Source organism: Lynx canadensis, chromosome A2 (assembly GCF_007474595.2).
Source record: "Lynx canadensis isolate LIC74 chromosome A2, mLynCan4.pri.v2, whole genome shotgun sequence".
NCBI classification, from domain to species: domain Eukaryota; kingdom Metazoa; phylum Chordata; class Mammalia; order Carnivora; family Felidae; genus Lynx; species Lynx canadensis.
In genome coordinates this window covers 145,734,191-145,753,643 of record NC_044304.2, presented here as the reverse complement: position 1 = coordinate 145,753,643, position 19,453 = coordinate 145,734,191, and the positions used below count along the sequence as shown (strand labels likewise).

General features: G+C 40.8%; 1 protein-coding gene across 6 annotated transcripts in view; it reads left to right on the top strand.

The window, feature by feature from the left end:
* The window catches only part of UBE2H (ubiquitin conjugating enzyme E2 H), a 103,093-nt gene that overhangs the window by 22,686 nt on the left and 60,954 nt on the right, over positions 1-19,453 (top strand). Inside the window, exons 1-2 of one of the 6 annotated variants that reach the window (XM_032592449.1) lie at positions 8,713-8,750; positions 8,832-8,885. The exons of the other annotated variants lie outside the window; for them this stretch is intronic. Of the exons in view, the coding sequence (XP_032448340.1) occupies positions 8,713-8,750; positions 8,832-8,885 (92 nt within the window). Of the gene's footprint in view, positions 1-8,712; positions 8,751-8,831; positions 8,886-19,453 lie in introns of those variants that run through there. 6 annotated transcript variants of the gene reach the window in all.

Genomic DNA, 19,453 nt, shown 5'->3' with positions numbered 1-19,453 from the left:
ATGAAAGAAAACTGCCTGGCAGACCATCCAGTGTTCTCGCCCTTCGCTCTCTCTGCTGCTCAGTGCTGCAAGACCTTGTGCCTTTCACTTCCTTCTTGGGTATCTGTTTCCTTACATATCGAGTAAGGAGTTGGCTTAGAGGATCCTAAGTTTTTACAACTTGAATATTGTGATTTTTATCTGTATAGCCATTTTGCATGTAACTTATTGTGTGTATATATGTAACATATGAAAGATCTTCACAGCCATGTGTATACCTGGCATTGCCTTCTAGGGAATAGAGAGTTGAAAATAGCTTTATGAAGCATAAGAGACTGTTAAAAACTGAGAACAAACTGAGGGTTGATGGGGGGTGGGAGGGAGGGGAGGGTGGGTGATGGGTATTGAGGAGGGCACCTTTTGGGATGAGCACTGGGTGTTGTATGGAAACCAATTTGTCAATAAATTTCATAAAAAAAATAAAAATAATAAAAAAAAAAAAAAAAGAAAGAAAATAGCTTTATGAGGGACCTTGGGTGGCTCAGTCGGTTAAGCGTCCGACTTCAGCTCAGGTCATGATCTCGCGGTCCGTGAGTTCAGCTCTGTGCTGACAGCTCAGATCCTGGAGCCTGCTTCAGATTCTGTGTCTCCTTCTCTCTCTGTCCCTCGCCCGTTCATGTTCTGTCTCTCAAAAATGAATGAACGTTAAAAAAAAAAAATAGCTTTATGACAAATTTTAAATCTTAGTTTGAATCTTATCTTTTCAGATATGTATTATAAAAATAAGTTCTGCAGCTTACTACTTTCTTGGTTTGAATTTTTCCTAGGGCTTTTTAGAAGTGTAAAGTAGAAAACCTTGACATCTTCATTTCTGACTTTCTGCGATAAAATTTTGCTTCGTGTTTAGAAACCTGCATCAATGTTAAGTTTGAGTAGGAGAAGCTCCTGTCTTAGGCCAGTAACAGTTGTTGTCCTTTCATTTCTAGAAATGGATCCTTGGAATTAGTTGAAGTATTCTCAAAAGAACAGTTATTAAAATATTATTCAGTGTTAACTGCTCACCTGCTCACCTAAAAATTCAAATGCTTGGCTTACCATGTTTAAGTCACACTTCGACTAACTATGAATAAATGAGTTGTTACCATTATTACAGATGGTAGAATTAAAGCAAGATCTTATAATCCTTGTCTGGTCATGGGGAGCTGCCAAATTAAGAATGCCTTCTGGTTTTGTCCAGTGGGGTGAGTTGTATCTGTTCCCTGTCTTAGGAGAAGGGGACTTGTGGTTTACCCGTGTCGTGTTTCAGTTTCATTTTGCATGTAGAGTACATCTTGAAAGGCAGTATGGTTTAGTAAATGGGACAAGGCCCTTGTTAGAATTCTCTGAAACAGTTTAATTTCAAGCCAGTACATTTCTCTCCCTTCTTTGTTCCCTGATCCCTGGTGTTTTGAACAATAGATTTCAGATTGTTTCCATGTTTTAAAACCAGTTCTATCTAATATCAGTCACCTCGGATGTTTGTAATTGGGGTTTTTTAGCTCATTAGAGACAAGAATAAGGTATTAAGTTATAGATCCTTTTACTGAGGTTTGGCTTATTGGAAATGTGATTAAGGAAATTGGTTATCAGTTTTACGATTTTTTTCAAATTACTGCATAACTTTTAATCACATAAAAAGTGTCTAAGCTTGTTCAAGCTACTTTAGGTTATGATTCAATAATATTGCAGAACGAATTTTAGGTCGGCAATAATATTTACTGGTTAAAATATGGTAGGCCTTTAACTTGCCATATTGTAGATCTTTTTCTTTCAGCTGCCACATTTTTATGAGTAAAACTACAGAAGCAGATAAAACTTCATTTTATTCTGGAAGTTAGTTGGTAAGGGTAATGTAGATAGAATTGCATCACATCGGCATTATGGTTTTTGTTCAACAGATATTCACTGGAAAATTTCTTTATAGTTTACTATGAAAAATCTCAGATACATGAAAGTGGAAAGAATAAAATAAGTGAATACCTGTAGATCTTCCATGTAGACTCAATAAACATTTTGTCATATTTCCTTTATCATATATGTTTTTAGTTGAGCCTTTTCCAAGTAAGTTGCAAAAGTCATGACACTTTTACCTAAAATACTTGAACATACATCTTCAAAGAGTAAGGACTTTTCCTGTGTAAGTTCAGTACCGTTATCACACCAGAGAATGTTAACACCAATTCCACTGGTATCATGTAATTTTTCCATAGAGGAAATACTGAAGTGATGAGATTGTTTATCCATTTTCAGGGTATGAAAGCATATGCTCTTACTCTAAACAGTATTAGAAAGACAAAGTTCTGCAAAAATTGCTTTAAAACTCATGTTATCCTAGTGGGGAAAATGTTTTTCACACATTCTAATAACTTATAAATTAAGCTTTTAGAGTTTTTCTTTTTTTTCTTTTTCTTCTTTTTTTTGGAGAGGGAGGGAGGGAGGGAGACAGACGGACAGACAGACACAGAATCTGAAGCAGGCTCTAGGCTTCGAACTGTCAGCGCAGAGCCTGATGCGGGGCTCGAACACATGGACTGCGGGATTATGACCTGAGCAGAAGTTGGACGCTTAACTGACGGAGCCATCCAGCCACCCCTAAAAATATTTTTTGGATGATGAGATATTTTGAGCACCACAAGAAATAGGAAGAGATCTTGCTGATAATAGAACAGCATCCATTTACTGTTTTGTCAGATCTTAACATTTTGCCGTATTTGTTGCAGACATTTAAACATTTTTTTTGTATTTTATTTATTATTTATTTATTTTTTGAGAGAGCACACACAAGTGGGAGAGCGGCAGAAGAGGAGGAAGGGAGAAATCTTAAACAGGCTCCATGCCTAGAGTGGAGCCTGATGCCAGGCTCAATCTCGCAACCATGAGATCACGACCTGAGCCAAAATCGAGTCAGACCCTTAACCGACTGAGCCACCCAGGTGCCCCAGAAATTTTATTTTTTAAAAAGAGAGAAGACCTGTAGTTAAATTGAAGCCTCTGTGTAGTCCTCCACGATTCCTCTTCCCTCCCCCTCTTCATGAACTAGAAGTTGCAACTTTCTTCAATTCTCTTTCCCCTCATTTTTTTTTTACTTTCTTATGTATATGTGCATATCCATAAGTAATATTTGTCATTGCTTTGCGTGTTTAAATAAATAGTAGCATACATTTTAGTTCCGTATTTTTAAGATTTGTTGATACTGATAGAAGTAGCTGTACCTCATTTATAAAAGTTACATGCATATACCATATTTTCCTTATTTGTTGATGTACATTTAGGTTACTTTCAATTTTTTGCCATTATATATAGTGCTGTAAACAACATTTATGAATGTCATTTTGAGCACATATGTGTTTCTGTAGGGCAGTAGGGCAAGATTTTTCAGGTTCTTTTGTTCATTAGACATAATAAGAAACGTATTTTACATTGAGACCCAGCGTGCGCACATACATGCACAGATATAATGGAAGCTGTAGTTCTATAAAAATAAAATAACTTAAAAAATATTTACCCTGAAAAAATCCTTAGCCATACAAGAGACGCATCCTTGAAATAATGTATCTATCCCCTCATTGTAAAAAGTGCTGATCAGGACCCACATTTGACAAATAATGACCTAATGTATATAACCTGAAGCAAAATTGCTTTTTTTTTGTTTTTAATATTTATTTATTTTTGAGAGAGAGAGCATGAGCAGGGGAGGGGCAGAGAGAGCAGGAGACAGAATCTGAAGCAGGCTCCAGGCTCCGACCTGTCAACACAGAGCCCAACGTGGGGGTCATACCCACGAACGGTGAGATCATGACCTGAACCGAAGTCAGACACTTAACCAACTGAGCCACCCAGGTGCCCCATATAATTGCTGGTCTTAATGGTGCATGTCTTCAGCTTTGCTAGAGATGAAAAAGTTACTCTTTATTTAAAAAAATTTTTTTTTAATGTTTGTTTATTTTTGAGACAGAGCGAGCAGGGGAGGGGCGGAGAGAGAGGGAGACACAATCCAAAGCAGGCTCCAGGCTCTGAGCAATCAGCACAGAGCCTGACGCAGGGCTCAAACCCACAAACTGTGAGATCATGATGTGAGCCAAAGTCGGATGCTTAACCAACTGAGCCACTCAGGTACCCCAAAAAAGTTACTCTTTAAAGTGGTTGTACCAAAAAACTACATTTCCGTCAACAGCATTTGAGGCCTCCTGTTTGTTCATATCCATACCAACACTTGTCTAGCTTTTTTAGTATTTGCTAACGTGATGGATGTGAAATGGTATCCCATTGTTGTCTCAGTCTGTTTTCTAACCAAATATTTTGAGTGCCTTTTCTCTGTGAGGCCCTTGCAAAGCAGTAAGGGTGCTACCATGAAAAGCAAGACATAGCTCCTCTGTTCTAGGAGAGAGAGGTGAACTTTGTCAGCCCTTGAATGACAGAGTGACATAGAGGAGGGAGTAATGCGCAGCCCACTTGGAAACGTGGCTCTTACGAGAGGTGAAGCTTGACCTTGGTCTTGAAAGATGAGTAGGCATTTTCGGACAGCATACAGACTTGAAGGACATTCCGGAAGGAGAAGAGGGAACTAGGCAAAGGCATAGAGCTATAAAAGCCCATCATGAATGTGCACAGAGTTCCTGGATTGGGGAGGCCAAGGTACAAGCGAAGACTCTGCAGATGTGTGGGGGGGCTGAGGGAATTGTGTTCTGCAGGCACTGAGAGGCATTGGTGAAGGTTTTAAGTGGGGGTATTAACAGATTTTTTTTTTATGTTTTATTTTTGAGATAGCGCATGCATGCACGCACACAAGCAGGGGAGAGGCATAGAGAGAGAGGGACAGGATCCGAAGTGGGCCCTGTGCTGACAACAAAGAGTCCGATATGGGGCTTGAACTCACGAACTGTGAGATCATGACCTGAGCCGAAGTCTGACGCTCAACCAAGTCACCCAGGACCCCAACAGGAGAATTTTTTTTTTTTTTCGTTAAGTCTATAAATGGGTTTTGGTATTTTAAAATTATGGTCAGTCGAGCTTTTGTTTTAATTTCAGTTTCAGACTCATTAATTTGGCTCTTATTTATTACTGCCCTTTTGAAACACACAGATAACAGAAATTGATATTTTTCCTTTGAACTGGGGTTGGTCATTTACTTTCCAAAATAGAAATAATTGTAGCCTAGCGCTGAATACATTTGCTCTCATCCATGCCTTCTTGCTTTTAAGAGGCACAGCAGATGGTCTAATGGGTATTTTCTTTCTATCATCAAATCGGAATAGGTGTAGGTTTATACAGGGTTGGTAATTTTAAGAATTTGTGTTTTTCGACGTCTTTCATGAGGATATTTTTGATCTTTGCGTCTCTTGCTATACATCACAGCAAGTATGAATACAGTTGTTAAGAACCTCATGTAGAGAGCTTGAGTGGCTCTCGTTAATCAACTGTGTGTGTGTGTAAAGGTGATGATATGAGCCCTCTCTTTGGGGTCTTGCCACTTTTGGCATTCCTGAGCTGCCAGTCTTTTTTTTTTTTTTTTTAAAGCTCCATGCCAGTGTGAGGCTTGAACTCAGGCCCCCCAAGATCAAGAGTTGCATACTCTACTGACTGAGCCAGCCATCATGTGTCCCTCTGCCAGTCCTTTTTAATGGGAGCATTTATCTTGCTTCAAGGCCTGAAAGTTGAGGCTGATCAGCACCCAATTTAAATAGAAGCAGTTTTAGAGACCAGGTTGGAGGTAGTTGCAGGATTCTGAAACTCGCAGTGCCTTCAGAGAAGAAATGTTAAATGTATAGCACAGAATAGTAATGGTCGTTGGTGTGTGCGTTTGGTTTTAGCTCTTGGTAATGAATCCCACACTTGGGTTTGTTTAAGGAGAGTACTCAAAGGTATGTTCGTTGAGATGCGAGGGGCAACATGGAATACTGCATAGATATTATTTTTAATTTAGGAAAATCATATGCAGGTAGATTTTTAAAAAGAACTCTTCTAAACCTTACAGTTCAAAGTTGCAGTTTTCTTTCCTAGCTACTTGATGCTTTAAAATCACCCACATCCCTCCGTGATATCTCTAAAAGTCTTTTTATTAGCTAAGGATTTATTTCAGGGAGCAGCATACCTGGGATTAAAAGAACTGGACAAGTTTGTATTGCCCAGTATTCCTGCCTGTGACCTTTCCTCTCAGAAACCCCCACAGTGTGCGTTCTGTCAGCCTTGTCGTCTCCTGTCATCCACCCACAGCCTCCAACACACATACAGACAACGCACACAGTTTAGCAGGTGCAGAAGGAGTAGGGGTAGAGGGTCTGCTATTAGGGTAGGGGCTGGAAGTGTTCTATTTACTTCCTGCCTTTAGCAGATGTAATACTTGTTAACAGGTTGGCAGCAGACGTGGGCTGGATCAGTTGGATACAAGGTGACTGTTCTAAAATAAACAAAATGAAACAGCATAATCTTGAATTTGTGGGCAACATGTGGGACTGAGCAAATGAGACTTTTGCAGGTGGTTTGACCATTAGCTGTGAGCATGCTACCAGTGTGTTAGGCAAGTGGACAGGATGTTCTCTGTGTGTACTGTATAACCTTGAAGCCCTGCATCTATTTCCATTTCCCCAGGAATGAAAGCTAAAACAGAAAAGCTACTTTCCTTCCTTTAGCTTTCAAAACAAAAGTAAGGCTTGCAAAGTCTGGACCTAGACTGTTGCATAGTGTTGGAGAGGATGCTTCTTGTCCTGAATTCGATTTTTGATAGGGATTTATTTTCTTTCTTTTCTTCTTTTCTTTTCTTTTCTTTTCTTTCTTTCTTTCTTTCTTTCTTTCTTTCTTTCTTTCTTTCTTTCTTTCTTTCTTTCAATTCTTCTAGAACTTGAGCATAGATAAATTCTTTTTTAATGTTTATTTTTAAGAGAGAACATGCCAGTGGGGAAAGGGCGGGGGACAGAGGATCTGAAGTGGGCTCCATGCTGACAGCAGTAAGCTGGAACTCACAAATTGTGAAATCATGACCTGAGCCAAAGTCAGGTGTTCAACCAACTGAGCCACCGGGGCGCTCTGATGAATGGTTTTTAAAAAATGAGAAGCAAGCACAAAACATTAATCACTTGTTATGATTCTGTAGCAAATGGTTGAGAAATTTAACGCAAATCTGTTTGGGGCGCCTGGGTGGCTCAAGTCGGTTAAGCGTCTGACTTTGGCCCAGGTCATGATCTCACGGTTTGTGGGTTCGAGCCCTGCGTTGGGCTCTGTGCTGATAGCTCAGAACCTGAGCCTGTTTCAGATGCTGTGTCTCCCTCTCTCTCTGTGCCCCTCCCCTGCTCATGCTCTGTCTCTCTTCCTCAAAAATAAACATTAAAGAAAAATTTTTTTAAAAAAGCGCAAATCTGTTAAGGTCTATATAAGCTAAGCATGTTGATTTCTGTGGTAGATGAAGCCAGTGCTGTATCAAAAGACTTTTCCTATTTTTCTTAAATTCCTTGAACTGGATATATATTTTTTTAATGTTTATTTTTGAGACAGAGAGAGAGAGAGAGAGAGCAAGCAAGCAAGCAGGGGAGGAGCAGAGAGAGAGGGAGACACAGAATGTGAAGCAGGCTCTAGGCTCGGAGCTGTCAGCACTGAGCCCGACATGGGGCTCAAGCCCAGGAACCATGAGATCATGACCTGAGCAGAAGTTGAATGCTTAACCGACTGAGCCACCCAGGCACCCTGAACTGGATATGTTTAATGGCAGAAGACTTCTATAAGCCAGTTATAGTACCCGCTAAAAGTTTGTGTTTAGGATATTAGGGCTTTGGACTAAATAAATGTGATTATCTACCTATAGAAAAAAGCTGAAGTCCTATAAACCGAAACCGTGCATCTGAGAAAGCCTTTTGAGAGAGAGATTTATGAATTTCTTCTGTCATGTCATTAATGATTGAACCTGGGGTGAAAGGCACATTTTAGCTGGATGGACTTAGGAGGCTGGCCAAGGACAAGGAATTTTTTTATTATAGGTTGTTTTTGCATTGCCTTTGATATGTTTCTAAATCCAGAACTAATGATTGGAAGAAAGCTCTGGAATTCAGTATTTTTGTGACTTTTGAGGTGAGGGGGTGAGGCTCAAACATGACTACATGTTGGGGATGGGGGATTTTTTGCAAGACAGGCAGACTGGAGTCTGGGTTGCTTAGTCTGTTTGCTTGTGCTTTGGCCACAGGTGCAGGCAGACTGTTTTACAAAGCGTTAAAGTTCTGCTTCTCAGCAGATGCCTTTCCAGTGTTTCTTCCTGGTGCTCTGAAAACCATATGTGGGGGAAAATGATCTTGTTCAGTTTAGAGGGTAAGGGCGTTGTCTGCCTGAAAGCACCAGTAGGATTATTTAATTTTTTTTTTTTTTTGAAGTTTGAGGCAAGAAATGAGAAAACTTCCCGCCATTTAACAAAATGGAGCCAAGCCACTGTGTGTGTGTTTTTTTGTTTTTTTTTTGGAAATATGTTTCTACCACTCCTTTAAAGCTATAAAAGTTAATTTCATAGCCTGAGGGAGGGATGCTGTTTCCCCTAAAAGATCAGTTCTAGGAAGGTGTGAGGTTGAGTTGTCACTTGGTCTGTAACTTAAACTGATAAAAAGCCTCTTAGAGTGCTTACTGTGTGCCAGGCACTGTGCTGTTAGCACTTTAGATATCTTAATCCTCAAAATACCCCAAGAGGTAGATCCTGTTGTCATTTTTCCTGTTTTACAGATGAGAAACCTGAGGCTTAGGCCTCAGTCTCATGCCAAGTAAGTTGCAGGGCTGGGTGATAAACTCGGGCTGACTCTAAACCCACTAAAGTCGTCATAACAGTGCTGCTATTTCGGCAGACCATGTGGAAAGGAAGGTGGTCTTCTTTTCCCAAGGGAGACGACTCGCAGAAGGTAAGTTACGGTCATAAAGAAGGCTAGTGTTGAACCCAGAATTCAAACCCGGGTCAATTTGAAGGGAAAGCCTGTGTTCTTTCCACTGAGTGTATTGTATTACCTCTTAGAGTACATTACTGTAATATCTGATTTACTAAGATCTTTTTATTTCTGGTGCTAGCTGCTCTCAGTTTATAGAGGGGGTTGTTTAAAAAGTTCATTTGTGAGGTGATGGCGTGGAAACCAGAATACATTCTCTGCTGGCGGTGAGTGCTGAACCTGGTTGTGGTTCCGAGGCCAGAGCCCTTTGGGACAGTTGATATGTCTCACCTTCTTACGCCTGTGATACCAAAGGCCATTCTGAGACCTACTCTGAGTTCTGAGGAGGAAGAGAAGCAGATATGTGTTCCTACTTGTTTCCAGATTCCATTTGTCTCTTTGCAGATGTTATCTCCCTTGGTACAAGTAACAAATTTATAAAGTATGGATTTGAGGGTGAGCACGGAGCCTCTGAGGGCAGACTTGGTTCTGATTATGGCTGGACCAGTTACTGGTTCTCCCATTCACTCTCTACTAGGTGATGTGAGATGAAGCTCTTTTCTAAGGCTTAGTTTCCTCATCTGTAAAATGTCTGGGTGCCCTCATTGTAGGGCTTGAATGAGACAAACAGGCATTAGGTGCTCAGCATAGTTATCTGGACATGGTAGGTGACCAAAAAATGATGGCAGTGGTTTAATCTGCTTTATGGTGCATCTCTTCCGTTATCAAAGATTCTTGTAGAGGTGAATGCTTTCTGGAGTAGACTGTGGTGTAACATTCTGAATTGGGTTTTAGGTTAAGATTGGGATTCCCTTTATTTTGTAGTCACATGTAAACCAGTAAATTGCCTTGTAATTCAAATACTGTATCCTCAAATGATCTTTTGTAAATTTTTATATACTTTAAAACCTTGACCTTATTTTTTATTAAAAAGAATTTTTTTTCAATGTTTGTTTATTTTTGAGAGAGAGAGCATGAGCAGGGGAGGGGCAGAGAGAGAGAGAGAGAGAGGGAGACACAGAATCCAAAGCAGGCTCCAGGCTCTGAGCTGTCAGCACAGAGACCGATGCGGGGCTCAAACTCTCGAATCGTGAGATCATGACCTGAGCCGAAGTCAAACAGTTAACCGACTGAGCCACCCAGGCACCCCTAAAACCTTGACTTTAATTGAAAACACAGTTGGTTGTGTTGCACAAAGTGTTTTAAGGGTTGAGCATACATTTTGATGAATGGCTTTGAAATTAACAATATTCATGAGCCGTTTAAGTTCTTTTTGCAGTTAAACATAATGTACTTTTTGTTTCTCAAATGGAGAAACTGAGGTAGGAAGTGGAATGGACTTTGCCCAAGAGTTATTGACTAAAGGAAGGGTGGGCAAATCATAGATATCCTATAAAAGGCCAAATAGCAATTTAGACTTTGTGGACTATTACGGTTTTTTTTTCCCCCAACTACTTAACTCAGCTGTCCCAGCACAGAAGCAGCCATCAATAATATGTAAATGGGAACGCCTGGGTGGTTCAGTTGATTAAAGCATAGGGCTCTTGATTTCGGCTCAGGTGATGATCTGTCAGTCGTGAGATCGAGCCCCACATCGGGCTCTGGACTGCGTGTGGAGCCTGCTTAAGATTCTCTCTCTCCCACTGCTCCTTCCCTGCTCGTGCAGGTGCACGCACACTCTTTCTCACAAACAAACAAACAAACAAACAAACCCAAAAAACATAAATAGATCACCTTGGCACGGTACAATAAATATTTATGAAAACCGACGATGCCATAGGTGGTGGACCCATGGACTAAAGAAACATACTTAGTTCTGTTTCACTGTAAATCCCTGCCTTGGTCCTGCATCTCTCTCTGTAGGTTGATCTAGATTGATTAAACGTTGATTATTCCACAGGCTTCATGCTCAGTCTTTGCAGATTACAAATCCTTTACCATAAAATGACTCAGGTGTTTACATCTTCAGTTGAGCTGTTTCCCAGACTCTAGATTGGTACAGCTTCCTGCCTTTCAAACTTCTCTTCAAGAATATCCCAACTGGCCCCTAAAACTTTAACATGTCTGCTATTGATTTCTGTATTATATCCTCTAAAGTCAGACCATGATTGTGTGTGTGTGTGTGTGTGTGTGTGTGTGTGTGTGTGTGTGTTTTCACTCCGCTATTACCCAAGTGGGAAACCTGAATGTCATCCCTTTACTCCTTATTCTGCCTTCTTGACATCTTTACTCTCTCTGCCTACCCACCCCCCCATCCCTACCACCACTGCTTAATTCAGGCCCTCGTGATCCACCTGGGCTGTTGCAGATCACCCCACAGCTTCAGAGCTCCCTGTGTCTAGTCTCCCTCCTTCCAGTCTGCCTTTCATTTTGCTGCTGGAGTGATCCTGTTTTCAGAATATCCGATCTTGCCACTTCCTGCTGGAAACCCCTTAGTTGCTCTTCAGTGCTTGTGGTTTAAAGCCCAACCTGGGTATAGAAGGTCCTTCTGATAGGGAGGGGTAGTGCCTGCCTACAGTGAGGGTCCAAGATGTAGGACTGCACCCACCCTGCAGGTGACCAGCCTTCCAGAGGGGAGTGGCTGGCTGTTGTGCATGGTCCCTTCTTCTGGCTCGCTTGCCTTTATCCTTTAGTATTCACCTCATGCATTGCATTTTCCTCTGAGCCTTCCTGGAGCTCCCATGCCCATCTCCGTATCTACCTTAGGTGCTTTTCCTGTCTTGTGTGTGCTCCAGTAGCATTTTTTGCTTTCCCCGTGAGCAGTTACACTTTATAATCAACTCTGTGCTTGTAGCTTCAACCCCCCACACTAACTACCCCCGCCCCCACACACAGGCTGCTCCCTGGAGGGTAGATCCTGTGTCTTTTATGTACCTTTGTCCCCAGCTGTTAGAACTGTACACTGTATACCTGGGCTTGGACATTTTGAAGAATGGGCAATATCAGTAAAGAGGTAGGGCCACAGGTACACTTTTCTTTCTTTTTGGGGTGTCCTTATTTTTACTCTTCCAGGGGAATTAAAAGCCTAAGGAAAGTAGCGAAAGGAAAAACCCTTGGGCTCGGGTCTCTAGTGCAAAAAATGCTGGGTATACAGGCCTGGGGCTTGGAACTGATCCTTGTATGCTCTTCATGGCCTGGCAGCTCACTCCTGAGAGCTATGGTTCTTCATTTGGAGTGGAGATCAGAACTCATGGGGCTCTTCATCAAAGTATACGTGTCTGCTGAATACCTACCACCCTCCCTACACCCCCACTTCTCTGTGGGGCAGGGCATGTTAATACCCTGGTGATTCTTACAGATTTTCCTCATGTTTCCAGTCATTTCTTCCCCTGTCATTTTCTCCCTGCTCCTTATATTTCATAGTTCTTCATTGATAATTCTTATGTCTTATTTCCCTCCTTCTTAGATGGGGGCTTTGGGTGCAATAAGGACCACACAATGAAGATGTTAGCGTCTCAGTTTAGAACCCTGAATGCATTTGTACTTCCTAGTAGAAACATCGGTATAGATGGGGATTAATGTTCCAAAGTAAAATCGTGTACTTCAGCTACAAGTGAATTAAGTTGGCTTTTATTCATAAAGAAATACATTCTGAATTAAGTAATGGACTTAACTTTTGGAACAAAATGTAAGTCTGTTACCGAAGTAAGGACTCATGGAATCAGACCATTACAGATCATTATGCTGTCCCTCTTGCTGTACCTGCCTCTGATACCCTGACTTCTTACCATTGCAGATAGATACCCAGGCGCTCTATAAAGGCAGCCTTTTGGGGGGAGGAACATCAGGTTGGCCCTGGAAGGTGGGTTGGATAATGGGAAGGAGGTGCACACTTGTATGTCTGTGCAGTGAAATCACAAAGATTCAAACAGTTATTTGCTGTCATATTTAGAAGTATACTTGGCTGGTTTTGAGATTCAGCCTGTGCAGATAGTTAGCTGGAACTTCTAAAGAGGAAACCTCTTTATTCTTAAGTGATTGCTTGGTAATCTACATAACAAATGAGCCATTTTGCTTCAGAGATGTGAAATCGGCATCTATAAGTGAATAGTTTTTGAAACTAAAGTTGTTAAGACAAAAGTTCATCTTTTCATGGTAGGGTTTCTCTAGAAAATGCTCTTTACTCTATTGAAATGCAGCTAGTTTAAACGAGGAAAGCATATTCCAATAATAGGCCCATGCAATTAGCCTTTCCTATAATGGAGTGAATGCTGGAATTTTTTGTGCATTATCATCATCAATTGGTGTTTGTCCCAGGGGAACCACATAATAGCTAGAAAACCTTGATTGAGAGATGCAGACAAAGGTTTCTATCTTAATTCGTAGGCATGCTTTAGTTCTTCAAACTAATAAAATGTTAGGCTCTTAAATCTAACACTTTTTTGGTAACCATCTGCTGAGCATAAGACTGAGAGATGGTGCTTCAAAACTATGTCATTATTTTGAATTAGAAGAAAATGTTGAGGGACTCTTCATTTAGTGCCATATTCATACTAGACCTTGTATAGAAATGACACAGTGGTGTGCTGGTGAATGTTGAACAACTGCCCTGGGGGGATAAAGCCTTGATGCGTAGCATTTGCTGATTTCTGAAGTGCAAGGACTCCACCATGGCTGGTTTCAGACCACAGATGTGATGTCACTGAACTTACAGTTGGGAAGAAATGTATACAGTCAGCTGGCTTCTGCACACTGCTGAATTAACCTCATCGATTGAAGGTCCAGAATTGTATAGCCTGGATTTTTTTTTTAAACCAGCCTGGATTTTTTTAATACTTAATTTCATTCCTGTCTTTACCTTTGTCCTTTGTTGTTTTTTTTTAATTGGCCTTATTGATGTATGATTTATGTACAGTAAAATTCAGCAATTTCAGGTGTGCAGTTTGAGTTTTGACATATGTATACTTTCACCACAACCATGATACCTTATTACCTCTTCTGTACACAGTTGCCAGATTAATTTTTCCAGAACCTTGCTTTGCACGCACCACCCACCTGTGCATAAAACCATCGCGGCCTTGTACCGTCCATAGGATAAAGTACAGCCTTCTGTGGTCTGGCTCTCTGCCGTCTTCTTGTCTACTTCTCTGGCCTTATTGACTATTGCCTGGCTAAATTAATCTCTTACTCCTCCAAAAAGACTGACCAGCTGGTTCCTAGCACAGTTCCTGTATCATCTGTGCCTTTGCTCATATCTCTATCTGCTTGCAATACTCCTGTTACCTCACGTTGCTTCTTATCTTGACTGTCTTGCCTTTCTTTAAAACTCTGGTTTCCACCCCATTTTTTTCTTATGCAGTCCAGGCTTTAGTGATGACTGCCTCATTTGACCTATCATACCATTATTTGGCACTTAACTTTGCAACTTGTATTGAAATCCCAGGTTTTTTATGGAGTAGTTTGTTCTTCTCCAACAAAGTTGTCAAGTATGATAGGGTAGGAAGTTTAGTACAGCTCAATTTTTAGCATTTGGCATTGCTCAGAAAAACAGTGAGTGGTTCTTATGACAAACTTTTCAACTCAGTGAGTCACAAACACACTCAGTGACACCGTTGGGGAGAATGATACTGTGCTGTATCCTAGACCTCTTACAGGATGAAGGTTTGCCTTGTTACAGAGTGTGTGTGTGTGTGTGTGTGTGTGTGTGTGTGTGTGTGTGTGTGTATAGTAATGTTTCTCAAAACCAACCTTAGTGATTAAAGTACACATTGGAGCTTTTATCTTTGCCTTGAAAATTCATTCAAAGGTGGTTAGCATCATGGATTTTGAACTCTTGGCAAGATTTAAACATTTTAAAGTAGGTCCCAAAAGAACGTTCTTTGTTCCTTTCAACAAGCTTTATTTCACTTTTTGAAGTATTGGTAAGAAGTCAAGAGGGTGTATCTCCTTGATTTCCTTCCTGTCCCAGGAAGCCATATTATGGTGTTCTGAAAGAACTTTTGTGTCTTTTTCAGTAACTTTACTATAAGCAAATTGTTTGTTTGTTTTTAATTTGTACTTTATCTGTAAAAAATTGCATATGTAATTGTTGGAATACGACGTTGAATCACCATCCAACAAGTGTGTAGAACAATTCTAGATGCCTGTCTCTACGCAGGTTCCTCTTCTGTCCTTTAAATACTGGGTGTACTTAGGTTCCACAGTTGGTCATTATCTCTTTTTAGGAGACACACTATTCTTGGGTGATTTCACCTGTTGTCCTAATACAAGTGTCTCCAAAATTTTAAAATTCCTGGTCTCTTGAGTTGTAGTCTTGAATGGCCAAATGCCAACGGGATATCTCCACCAGACCACCCTTGGGAGATTGCAGATTTAACATGTCTTGAATAGAACACCCCCTGTGAGTCTTTGTGTCTCTCAGATTGCTCTTGCTCTCTTGCTGAATCGTATCACCACGCCCAGATAACTCAGGTCTAAAACATTAGAATCCTCTTTGGCTTGGCCCTCTTCCTTCACCTTCTGAAAGGTCAGATTCACGTCAAATGTTTTTCTTAAAGCCTAAACGTTTTTCTTTTGTTTGAAGTCAGGCTTGCCTCATCCTTTGTTGGGAGAGGGTCTTCCTACCTCCCAGTACATAACTGGTGAACTAAAAGCAGATCCATTTCCCTGGCATCAGATTACCAAGCTCATGAATCTTAAAGGTAAAATTGGAAAGCCTGTATATGTAATTTACAGTGTGCACCAGTGTGTTCTCTCCCTGTAGGTAGATATCGCTAGGAGCCCATACCATAACTAAAAGATGATCTGAGAAGGAATCAGAACAAAAACAATGAGATGAGTCAAATGTTTAATGGCTTCTCATAATTTAATGGTGCCGTCATCTCATAATAGATCCCTTATGACCAGAAAACTCATTTTTATGAGCAAAGGCTCCTGCTCCCCTGCTCAGTGGCCCCTGCCAGCCTTTTTCTCTAATTTTTCCCACAGTGCTTGTAGGGCTGACCCTTTCTTTTCTTTTCTTTTTTAATTTTTAAAAATTAAAAAAAAAAGTGTTTATTTGGGGGGGGAGGGGTGGAGAGGGAGAGAGGGAGCGAGCGAGCGAGCGCAAGCACATCCCAAGCAGGCTCCAGGCTGCCAATGCAGAGCCCGACATGGGGCTCGATCCAAAGAAGTGAGATCAAGGGCACCTGGGTGGCTTAAAGATTTAAGCGTCTGACTTGGGCTCAGGTCATGATCTTACAGTTGGTAAATTCCAGTCCTATGTCAGGCTCTGTGTTGACAGCTTGGAGCTGGTTTTGGATTCTGTGTCTCCCTTTCTCTCTGCCTCTCCCCAGCTTGGATCTGTCTCTCAAAAATAAAACATTAAAAAAAAAACTTAAAAAAAAAAAAACAAAACCAAAAAAACAAGTGAGATCATGATCTAGGCCGAAATCAAGAGTCAGACACTTAATCAACTGAGCCACCCAGGCACCCCCCTTTTTTTTTTTCCAAAATTTTTCGATGTTTATTTATTTATTTTGAGAGAGGGCTGACCCTTTCTGTTGATACCTTTTTCTTTATATATATAAATACATTCAGTTTGGCTCCTTCAGATGGCTTGCACACCTTTCTTCCTGGTCATTATGTGCTGATACTGAGTTGAGCTTTGGAGGCCATCTTAATTTCATGTGTTTGGACAAAACTTCCTACAGCCACCACATAAGAACAAAGGACTAATCTCCCCTTGGGTTCAGCTGGCGTCACTACCTCCTGAAAACAGCCTTTTTTCACCCTCCTGGGTTAGGAGCACCTTCTTTAAGCCTCCTTTGCATCCTCTGGGTAACTCTTATGGTAATACTCACTGGTAATTGCTTGCTTGTCAGTTTCCTACTAAAGCCTGAGCTATCTGAGGGCAGATACCCTCTAATTTTCAGATCCCACTGTCTAGCGTAGTGCCTGGCACCCATTCATATTATTCATTTATTTTTATTTTTTCACGTTATTCCTTTAGCTAGAATTTGTTGAGCACTCATTTTTGCCAGGCAGAGAACAAGTCAGATAAGGTTCCCGCCCTCTTGGAACTTGAATTCTGTTGGAGGTGAGGGAGGTTTTAAACAAAGTAGTACTTTTGATAAGACCTACAAGGAAATGGACATAAGTAGAGACACTTATGTTGGACACTCTGTTGGAGTGTGTAATCCAGGTGATCAGAAAGGTATCTGAGGAAGTGGCGTTTGAGACGCACCATAAAGGATACTCAGAGGAAGCAAGCTGTCTGTAGACACAGAGGAGTCAGGGCCAGCCGGGAGAAGTAGCCATTGCAAAGACGCTGAGGAGGGGGAGAGCTTGTTGTGTTTCAGGAAATGAAAGAAGACCAGTGTGGCTGGAAAGGCAGAGAGGAAGAATGTGGTACGAATAGGTCTTTGTAATAATAACTTGTCTCCTGGCTGTTGTGAGGGTTCTGAGTTAGTACAAAGGGCTTAGAACAGTACTCAGCCTATTTGAATGCTAACCGAGATAGCTGTGAATACATGTGTCTAAAAAGGGGAAGTAGCAATTTAAAAAATTGGGAAGGGGCTGCACCGGCATAGAAGTTGGGCAGAATGCCATTTGGGGAACAAGTTATAGGTTAATAAGCCCGTCATTAGTAATTGCTGACATCAATATAATAAGGGCCTAAGCATTTACATGTAAAACGTCACTTGTGTATTTAACACTTGAGATGCAAGAGATGTAATTTCAGTTTTGTGTCTTAGTAACCAGGGCGGACTAGATTGTAGGTGTGTCCTGTGAAAGCTGCAGATATGGTTTTTGGAATATTAATAATAGCAAATACTGAGCCTTGCCTTAATCTTGTATTTACTATACTCCTTTTTTACATCAGGAAAACCAAGGCACACAGAGGTTTAAGTGACCTGCCTGAGACCGTCTGGCAAGTAAATGATCAAGCTGAGATGCGCATTAATGAGTCCACTCCTCTAACCACTAGAATTCTGAACTTATTTTCTTGTGAAGTCTCTGTTCTTGGGGGAAAAAAAAAAGCCCTCTTTTTCTGGGGTAGGGTAGCTCTGAAACCGGGTGATTTTTGTGACACTAAGTAGTAGAGAGGTGACTGGGCCTTAGGACTTCCTTGGTGTTCTGTCTCTAACACGTGATTCTGCAGTCCTGGATTTTACGTCTAGATAGTGCAAATGTTGAATATTTTCTGTTTATTTTAAAGTGATGTTAGTGGTTCCTTTTTCACAGAGAAATTCTTAATTACTGCTGGGCACATTGCAGTCAGGAATTGATCCCTTTCTGGCTTCCTTCTGTCAACCAGTATATTCATGAGTCACCTTCCTTTGCCACCTAGCCAGCAAATGCTTAGGGATTGGAGTACATGTTACCCAATCGAGCCAAAGAGTGAGAAAAGTAAATTCGTGAGGGGAATACATTCAAATATGAATATTCGTCTTGATGTGTTTAAACCTGTTGAGACAGTTCTGTCAGAGTTGAGGGACAGATTAATGATAGATATATTGGTTTCTTGTTTGCTTAATTTTTTAAGGCAGTCATTATTTCCTTGGGAAAAAAATACTGAAAAGAAAAAACCTGGTCATACAACACTATATGTCTCTGCAGTGAGTAATATTTACATGGTCCTTAATAATGTAATCTCTGAATGTTAGTTTGATCAACAGTGGTGTTATACATTTGTTCCATGGATAGGGAGAAGGAATGTGGGGGTAAGGTGAAAATCCTGATAGTCTATAGTGAGAAAGTCTTTTGATAATATTTGTAGCCAGAAAATCAAATAATATGTAGATATATGGAAAATAAATACCATTTTATATGTTTGAATTATTTCCTATTAGATCTCTTGTTTTAAGGAGTCAAGAGTAAACTATGGCTTCTAATAAATTAGAGATTTAACTTTATTTCATATAATGTTAAGTATCTTTTACTGAGATTTTGTGTAAATCTGTATAAATCTTTTGTGAGTATTCATTATTTTTTTTAATGTTCGTTTATTTTTAAGAGAGGGAGAGAGCATAAGCGGAGGAAGGGCAGAGAGAGAGGGGAGACAGGATCCAAAGCGGGCTCTGTGCTGACAGCAGAGAGCCTAATGTGGAGCTCGAACCCACGAGCCGCAAGATCATGCATGACCGAGTGAAGTCGGACACCCAACCCACTGAGCCACCCAGGCGCCCTAAGTATTTATTATTTTGTATGCTGTGAGAGCAAAAGTAGTTTGGTAAAAGGAGATGTTTAAAATATCAGGTCTACCCTAGAAATAAGAAATTAACCTCACATTCTATTTGGGGCATAGATACAGAAGTGCGAATGCTTTGTATATTTAGAGAAGTAGGTAAGATACTATTCCTGTCACTTAATTAAATGATGCCACGTCAGACTAAACTCTTCCCTTCCTTTCACCTTTTCGTGCCCAGGTTCTGGAGTTAATCTGTCTTATGGGCTAAGTGAGATATAATTGGCTAGTCTTGTCTTTGAGATAGCTAACCAAGGGTGTTTCATGTCTTAGTGCGTTCTTGTTCATAAATCCTGAAGGGCCATCCTCACATGAAGGTGCCGTGTTAGGCAAGAAGTAAGGTCAGTAGAGTGGATCTTTTTCCCTTGGGTGACCCAGC